The sequence below is a fragment of the Anser cygnoides genome, chromosome 1 (assembly GCF_040182565.1).
Source record: "Anser cygnoides isolate HZ-2024a breed goose chromosome 1, Taihu_goose_T2T_genome, whole genome shotgun sequence".
Taxonomy (NCBI): Eukaryota; Metazoa; Chordata; class Aves; order Anseriformes; family Anatidae; genus Anser; species Anser cygnoides.
In genome coordinates this window covers 91,467,271-91,476,620 of record NC_089873.1, presented here as the reverse complement: position 1 = coordinate 91,476,620, position 9,350 = coordinate 91,467,271, and the positions used below count along the sequence as shown (strand labels likewise).

Genomic DNA, 9,350 nt, shown 5'->3' with positions numbered 1-9,350 from the left:
GCACAAAAATGAATACCTCTTAGCATTTTAATGAGCCTTCTTGTATCTATGTATTTAAGAAGTCATTGCACTGAAAGTAACTTATCTATGAGCAAGATTTTGAGGAGTAAGTATAAACCAGTAAAAGGCTTGTCTTTGAATAAGAAATTTATTTTTTTAGTCATTGATTTCTAAAAGCTTGTGTGTACATATACAGTATGGTATTTTGTTAGGCCTGTGCTTGTCAGGATGTCAAGTCATTAGTGAACTTGAGACTCCTTCTTGCAAGTACAGAGTAAAATTTAAGACTGCTTTCTGAGGTGTTATAGGGATCGCAACATTGAATTTGAAAGCTGGAGAACTGGACATAACTAGTAAGAAAACTCCAATGAATTTCTAAGCTGAAGGCAAAAGCCAACTTAAACATTTTCCAGGATGCCATTAAACATGAAGTGTGCTAAAAAGTGTCAAAACACTTGCTTGAGTTTTTACGACCAGAAGTCAAAACAGACGTTCTACCCTACTTCTGCATAAGTTACATGGCTTGCTTTGAAGAGGGTAACTAGAACTTGAGCTTATTAATAGGGAAGTGGATGTGTGCATTGCTACTTCATGTACTGAAAACCTACTATGCAATGATGCAACTACAGAATTTAAGAAACAGCAGTTTAGGTAAACTGTGCAGTCTCTGTACAGCAGTGGATTTGTTTTGCCTGCAAATAATTCAGTGTTTTAACAATGTGCTTGTTCTTTAAAATTACATTGTATGTAGGACATCTCATTTGACATCTGAAGTAGTTCTACTTTGTCTTGAGTGGTTGCACCAAACTAAGTCTGACTACAAAGAGAAATTGGGCTGAAATAGGATTAGATGAATTTTAGAAAAATGATAAACTCAGAATTAAAAAGAATGGTGTTCAAGTGTTATCTTCAAATGCTTAGCATGAAGAAAAGAAACTGATCTGGCGATAGAGATTTAGAACCTGAGAAGGGCAAAACCTTTACTACATTCAAAATGAAATGGGCTGCATATTTATGACTGCTTCATGAGTGGAATTTCTTGCTGGATCTTGCTGAAGTTTCTTCTATCCTTGTGATTTTCAGTAGCTTACAGCATTTAGAGCTTGACAAAAGTAGTTGTATTAAGTGTTGTAGACAATACACTGTGATTGCATATGACTGCATGTCTTCAAAAAAGATTAAAACAACAGCTTCATTTGAAATTCAAATGGAAAGTAACTTCCCTAAAGAACTTAAGTTCACATTTTGATTAATGGATTACTGATACATAATTAACCGAAGTCTCAAAAACAATAGTAAATGATAGTGTGTATCAGTAGCTTGAGAGCAAACTTGAGGAAAGGAGTGAAGTTTCTAGCTGAAGGTTCTGATCCAAATTCTTTCTGGAATAAAGAGATTATACCTCTCTTCAAATAAAAATACTTGATATATCATCTTTAAAAGATGGTGTTACTTGGAAACAAACAAAACCATAAACCTGTTATCCACATGGGATATCTTGCTTGTCTCTGTGGAGTTTGTTTTTGTTTTTTGTTTTTGTTTAAGAAATACATACATTTAATTCCAATGGGTTAAGAAGTTGAAATGTTTGAGTTGAAGCTGATAATAGATATAGGGCTTACAAGTGTTGCAATTTTTTGTACATTGTTATGTCTGCTGTAAAAAAAAAAAAAGAATTGATTGTAAGTACAAATGGCTCTTGTGTGAATAAAAATTTTTGTTACATTCTCAAATGTAGGCAGTGTTAAAAACTGAAGTTTGACAGACATTAAAAGTGAAGGTAAACAAGTATAAGAATGGCTAGAAGGAGCTGCAGTAATGAAGCTGTTAAAAGGGTCTTCTGAACATCTCTTCCTGAAGATTCTTATCTTATAAAATGAGTGGCTTTGGAAATGATTTAAGTGTATGAACTTCAGGAATCGTGAACAGTGGTAGTTGCTATCCAAACAAATGCAGTTTAAGCATGAAGGATACACTATCTAGAATTCAAAATATTAAAAAAAAAAAAATCCCTGTTCTCAGCTGCTGTAGTTCTGCTTGAACTTTATATATTTAATGAATCAATTTTCATCTACTTACGACCAATTGGTCATTAAATAGCTGTGTTGCTTGCACCATACAGCTTAGGTACTCTTTAGCTTGGTACAGTACTCTGGGTTTATGATTCTTCATCTGGTTAGAGTGAAAATCTTTGTGCCTACTTCTTTGCCAGAGCAATTCAAAAAGCAATTTAAGTGAGCACCCTGATAATTGCACTTCAGTTCCTGTAAACAGGCAGGTACCTCTGCTGGCAACTTCAATTGAAAGACGAAAGCGGCATATTTATGAATTCTGGACCTAGTGCTGTGTATTAGTTACCAGCAGCTTTCTTACCTAAGCAAGATGGAACCCAATGTAAACTAAACCTAAGCCAGTTAAAATACAGTAGTTAAGTGCCCTGTTAACTATTTGACATGCCCATTCCTCATGAGAAGAGTGGAATTAGGGTTCTTCTGTGTATAGACTGGTAGCTGATGGGCAAGTTAACAAGTCAAGTTCATATCAGGAAAGATGTATGGTAAAAACAAAATAGTTGTCACCTAAAATGGTATGTGACACTGACCTTCTGGATCAAGTTGGTTAAAACTAAGGGATCAAGTCATAAATTAATGAAGCTATTAAAAAAAACAAGCTGTTCAATACAGATTTTTCCTGCTATTTGAACATGTGAGTGATTTCAGGGGAGTATTGCTACAGGGTCTTTCATATACTAGAAGAGGACAGGAATCCCTTTTTCAGATTGGGGATGAGGTACTCTTTAAAAAGTGAGGGGTGGAAAAAAAATTAGTCCAGTTTACAGTCAGAACAGGTATTTGAAGTAAGAGTAATTAATAAAACAGCTTGGATAGTTGCTTTGTTTCTGGACACTAGAGTAGGATATATAGCTGAAAGGCTCCTAAAACTTCTTGTGGTAAGAGACTAAATGGGGGAGGGGTATGCAGTGTTCAGAGAAACAGTATTATTTCTGAGGGGACATAACTAAAGTATGCTGTGTTTAAAATATTACAAGCATAGAGCTGTGTTAACTTCAAACTCTAGTGCTGTTAGCTTTCTGACACAATAATGAATATACACCAGAACGCTTACTTTAGTTTGTTACCTGCATTTCACAGGTAACAGTCTTGGTGAAGCTGACGTGAATTACCCCTGTTGTGCAACTTCATGATAAGCCTGATGCAAGTTTGAAACAGAAACAAATACTGAATTCAAGTATGCTAGCAGGCTTCATGCTTAGCCTTATAAAAGATTTAAAACTTACTAGGTTCCTAGCATAGTGAAATGGGTGATCTTTGAAGACTGACAAGTGTGTTAATCCAATATGGGAGTTGTTAAATGTAGGACTTGACACCAGTGAGCTCAAATGAAAAGTGCATCTTTCACAAAACAGTTTTTCTTCTTTGTTAAAGTTTACTTCAAAAGGAATGTTTCTCAATAGCTTTAAGTGCTAAGTGCTAGAGATGATAGGTAGTCTTAAGAGTTGCTTTAAGCGAGCCACATATTAGTAAGTTCTGTGTTCATTGCTCCTCATAGCATGTTTTTCCTTGATTCATTTTTTTCCTTTGTGCAGACTTAAGTGACTTTAAAGACAGATTGCAGGTAAAGCCATGGTTTTCCAGCTCTTTTGAAAAAGCCATGGTTTTCTAGCTTTTTTGAACTAACACTTTGTTCATTCACATAAGTGCAAAGTATGTGTTCTGTAACTTCATTTTGCCTTGAAAATGAAAATTAGTGCATGCAGTTAAAAAAATCATTAAATGTAGCCAATGGAATCCAATGAAACGTTTGAATTGATGTTAATGATTTATGAACTCCATTAATTTAACCAATTTTTTAAATGGATGGCTGGAGCCAAGATTACGAATGCTAGTGCAAGAAGAGGCTTTGTTGTTCGGTGATGGAAGGAAGAGACACATCTCAGAGCGACAGTGAAATAGCTTACTTGAGTATAGAAAGAGCATGAACTTCATAAAGGTGTAATCTGTGCTATCACATTGCAGATGTGCCATATAAGCAGACATCTTCTGTTGCTGTAGCAGGGGCTGTGATTGGAGCAGTCCTTGCTCTTTTTATCATTGCCATCTTTGTGACAGTGCTGCTGACCCCAAGGAAAAAAAGGCCATCTTATCTTGACAAAGTGTAAGTATGCATTGGATTTTTTTAAATTTGAAAACAATTTACAGAATATAGTTGTTTTATTGGAATTTACATGACTGAGTTGCCTTAAAAACTGTATAGCTGTCATAATTTCAGGGCTGCATTTTCAAGGTAGTCAAATGTGATATCACTTGCATTTCTGAAAAATAAATGAAGGAGCTAAGAGCGGGTTCATATATTCTTAATATGTTGATTTTAGCTTTATGCTTTTCGTTGTAATTGCTTGTAGTTGAAACAGGAGGATGGGGAGAGGCCCATCTTAACTTTGCTAGTACTAGTTTATCATAACCATAGGTTTAATATCAAAGTAAACTAGCCATGCTTTGCAGAAGTAAAGGTCCAGTAGGGTTTATCCTGCGATGTGTGTGAAATGAAGCAAGCACTCTGACTTGCATGGTTAGAGACAGGTGACTTAACGTGCTTTCTGGCATGTTGGTTGGCTGTTCAAGTTTCTGATGCTGACATGCACTTGAGTTTTAAGCTTCTGATATGGTCAAACACAAACAAGCAAACAGATTTTGTCAGTTAATGTAGCTGATGTCTAGACCCTGTTTGGAGTGTGCATAAAGCACGCATAAAAAGTGACAGTGGCTTAGAATATTTGTAAATACAAGTCCCTTCACATATGCTATATACAATTAACACTTAAACGGAATAAGAAATGAAAATGTCTGTCATCTCCCTGAATGCTTAATGAAGAGTTGAATAAAATAAAGCATTCAGCATAAAGTAACTTACAGCACTTGAATCTGTTGAGTTAGGAAAATAAGTCAGGTGTTTTTCTTAGAACTAAGTAATTTATAACATTATTAGAAGTAATACTGTTTTCATATTGGCTTCTCAAATTCTGTAGCTGAAGCATATTTATATGAAGAGATTTACACATTTGTATTCTATAGCCATTTGCTTTCATTGAGCTCATAATAAAAGTCTTGGATGTAATTGTTGGTAAGGCTTTTTGAAGAAAACTTGTATGGGTAAACGTTGCTCAAGCTCTATTTCATAACATAAAAATGATGATAGTTACCTATCGCTTACAGCAGTCCCTGTTCTACTTAGATGGAGGGTGGGAGGGCAGTTCTGTCCTCCAAAAAGTGCTTGGTTGAATTATTTCCGGTGGTGGATAGGTTATTACAATGTTCCACAGTTGGGTTACTGTTGATTGAAATGTGTGTTCTTGAAAGTAAGCATTGGATGACTTTGCAGCTGGAGAAACATATATGACCCGTCAACTGGACTTCACAAACATGGTATGTCATACTTTGTTCTATTTTAATATAGGATTGATCTTCCACCCACTCAAAAACCATCTTCCTGTGAGGAGAGAGCATTCTCTGTACCACAGAAAGAAGCTATGCTTCAGGTGAGTAAGGGGTTACATATAAGTAGAGGTAGGAGAAGTGATAAGTATTGAATTACTTCAGTCTCATTTTGCCTTCCTGGTAAAGTACCAAGGCTTTCGTTCGTTAACTCACAACCAAAAGGTTTCTCTACCTATGCAATATCTGGATCTTATGTTCTTGGTGTTAATGGGATCCTTAAAGGTTGGACAACTGGTGAATAGATCTCTTTTGTATCTTTAATAGTGTTTGACAGTCAGCTGTTCTTGATGTTGAAGTGGTATTTGAAATTGTGGTGATTAAGAGAATATACATAGCTTTATAAAAGGCTTTTCATTTGGGGAACAGATAGATTTGGTAGACTTAACAAGACACTTCAGCGTAGTGATCTTTGCTGGTAACAACTGCCATTCTTTTAAGTTATTGTTGTTGGACTGGTTGGAATACATTGGAATTCTGGCTCCATGGTTTACTTAATATGCTTTTTTGATTCTTAGTGAGGGTTGCTAAATAATTGTCTGCAATTATCTAGATTCTAACTTTTTAAATATTTTTTTATATAATATACCTTCATCAGCACCAAAAGATTCTATACTAGCTCTGTGACAATTACGTGACTTTTTAGTGCATTTGCATGGGTAGCTTAATGTGATCTAAAATAATGCTGTTCAGACAAGATTGGCATGTGTTTTCTGCTGGGCGTTTAGTGGTTGTTTGGTTGTAACCTGATGTGGAGATCTTAGTTACAGATTTTCTTAAAAGCACTGAAGATACTTCTGTAGATTTTCTTCAGGAGGTTGTTGGCTATTAAAGCTTACCAAATATAAGCTGACAATAAAACCTTTTATCTTCTTAAAGCAATTAGTGCATGAAAATATTATTGTGTTACAGGTATTATGTTGAGTAACAGTTGCTGGTTTTGTTCCTGAGTGAAGTAGGAAACTAAGACCCACTGCTATTATTAGTAGAAGCTGGATGATTCTAATATTATGAATGTACAAAAAATGTAATTGACAAAAAGTGTAATAGATTGTTGTCTTCTGCTTCTGAAGGCAGTGTAACACCTAAGATGACACAAAGGAAACAATGCTTTTTGTTCTTCGGGTTTGACACTTGTGCTAACTATGGAATAACTCTTCTGGCATTACCATAGTTAGTGAATGCAATAGTGATGGAGCGTACCTCTGCTAATACAGTCCTATGCTTGAAATATTATGGTAAAATATTATCTTGCTTACTGAATCAGAAGGTATGTACTGTTGTAAGGTAGTTGTACATCTACAGTGCTGTCAAATGTTAAAAAGACAACAGATAGAAATGCAATTTGCTGTCCTTTACAGGGTACTTGGAAGCATCTCAGAGTCACAGAATATCCTAAGTTGGAAGGGACCTGCAAGGATCAAGTCCAACTCTTGGCTTCACACAGGACCACCCAAAAATCAGACCATATGTCTGAGAGCGTTGTCCAAACGCTTCTTGAACTCCCTTAGGCTCGGTGCTGTGACCACTGCCCTGAGGAGCCTGTCCAGTGCCCAGCCACCCTCTGGGTGCAGAACCTCTTCCAATCACCTGATCCTCCCCTGTCCCAGCCCCATGCCACTCAAGTTCCCTTGGGTCTTGTCGCTGTCCCCAGAGAGCAGAGCTCAGCGCCTGCCCCTCCGCTCCCCTTGTGAGGGAGCTGCAGGCCACCATGAGGCCTCCCCTCAGCCTGCTCTGCTCTGGGCTGAACAAACCAAGGGACCTCAGCCACTCCTCTAGACCCTTCCCATCTCTGTAGCCCTCTTTTGGACACTCTAATAGTTTTATGTTTTCTTTATACTGTGGTGTTCAAAACCACCGACAGTGCTCAAAGTAATGCCACACCAGTGCAGAGTTGAGTGTAACAATGACTCCCTTGAGCAGCTAGCAAAAATGCTGTGCTTGATGCACCCCAGGATAAGGTTGGTCCTCCTGGCTGCCAGGGCACACTGCTGGCTTGTGTTTACCTTGCTGTTGACCAAAATCCTCCGATTCCTTTCTATTGGGATTGTTCTCCAGCCTCTCATCCCCTAGTCTGTACATATACAGTCTGAACAGAGTTCCCCTTTTCCAGGTGCAGAATCTGGCACTTACTCTTGAACTTAATATTGTTGTAGATTGCCCATCCCACTAATTTGTCAAGATGTCTTTGCAAGGCATCTTGAATGTCAGCAGCTCCTCCCAATATAGTATCATCTGCAAACTTGGTTAAAGCACCTTCTAGTCCTACATCCAAGTCATTTGTGAAAACGTTAGAGAACTGATCCTAAAATGGAGCCCTGCGGAACAACACTAGTGACTGGCCATCAGACGCATGCAACCCCACTTTCTATAACTTATTGATCCTGACCCCTCAGACAACTGTTCATCCTTCGTGTTACGTTTTTATCTAGCTGTATGCTGGACATTTTCTCCAGAAGGATACCATGATAAACAATATTGAAAGTTTCACCAAAATCCAAAGTTACATCAACTGGCTTCCCTTGGTCAGCTAGATGGGTGACCTTGTCTTAAAAGGAAAGTAAGTTTGTTAGGACCTTCCCTGTCATGAACTCATTTTGGTTAAGATCAGTGACTGCATTGTCCTTCAGGTGTTTTTTCAGTAGCTCCCAAAATAATCTTCTCTGTAATTTTACCAGGCACTGAAGTGAGACTGAGAGGCCTGTAATTACCAGGGTCGTCTTTCTTGTCCTTGAAAATTGAAACGATATTTGTCAGCTTCTAGTCAACTGGGACCTCTCCAGATTCCCAAGACCACGAAAGAAGAATTAAGAGGTCTCATGATGACATCAGACAGCTCTGAGTACCCTAGGCTGAATCCCAAGGGGCCCCCCAGACTTGTGTGCATCCAGGTGGAACAGCAAATCCCACACAACATTGAGGTTGGCTGGGAATTTATTGTTCTGCAGTCAGTCCTTAAACTCAGGGCACCTGGAGTCCCAGAGCCCATGGCTAGTGTTGAAGACGGAGGAAAAGAAGGCATGAAATGTCTCTGCTTTGTTTATGTTCCTGTTTGTGAGGTGACTGTCCACATGAAGTAACGGGCCTGTGTTTTCTTCATCCTTTTGCTTTTCTTTTGCTCTTAAGATATTTTTAACAAGCCCTTTTTATTGTCCATCACGGAACTGTCCAGCTTCTACTCTAATTGAACTTTGGCCACACAAAATTTCTCCCTACAAAGGCAAACAGCATCCCTGCAGTTCTTCCCATGTCACCTGACCTCGCTTCCAGCAGCCATATGCTTTTTTCTGCCTAAGCTCTAGAAGAAGATCCCTGCTCAGCCAAGCCACCCTTCTGCCATGCCTGCTTGACTTCTCATGTTTTAGAATTGCCATTGCCTGTCCTCTTAGGAGGTGGTACTTAAAAAATGACCAGCACTGCTGTACACCATTATTTTCAAAAGCAGTTTTGCAGGGGCTCTTACTAACTATTCACTGAGCAGCCTGAAATCTGCTCTCCACATATCCAGTGTAGAAGTTCATGGTTTCTTTTTCTGAACTGTCTTTGAATTCTCTCTGGTTTTGCTTGCTGTGGCTTCTGTTAGTGACTACTTAAGAACTAAGAAAAGCTGAAGTTGGCTGTAATCTTTGTTGAACAAAGAAGAAAATGTTTTATCTAAATGCATTTTACAAACTGAATACCAAAACCAGATTCGATTGAATACTCATTTCCCTCAAGCTGGATAAATACTTCCTAAGTTGTTTTGGGAAAGGGAGAAGACATCAAATTCTCTTTCAAGCTACATGTTAACTATTCTTTATTTAGAACTAATGGATGTTGGCATAACATTGTTAGTAT

At 37.9% G+C, this 9,350-nt stretch overlaps 1 protein-coding gene across 3 annotated transcripts in view; it reads left to right on the top strand.

Moving 5' to 3' along the window:
* Positions 1-9,350, top strand: part of NECTIN3 (nectin cell adhesion molecule 3) — a 125,545-nt gene that overhangs the window by 47,474 nt on the left and 68,721 nt on the right. For all 3 annotated transcript variants that reach the window (XM_048057159.2, XM_067002444.1, XM_048057152.2), the window contains exons 6-7: positions 4,038-4,176; positions 5,476-5,557. In XM_048057159.2, coding sequence (XP_047913116.2) covers positions 4,038-4,176; positions 5,476-5,557 — 221 coding nt within the window. The remainder of the gene's footprint in view (positions 1-4,037; positions 4,177-5,475; positions 5,558-9,350) is intronic.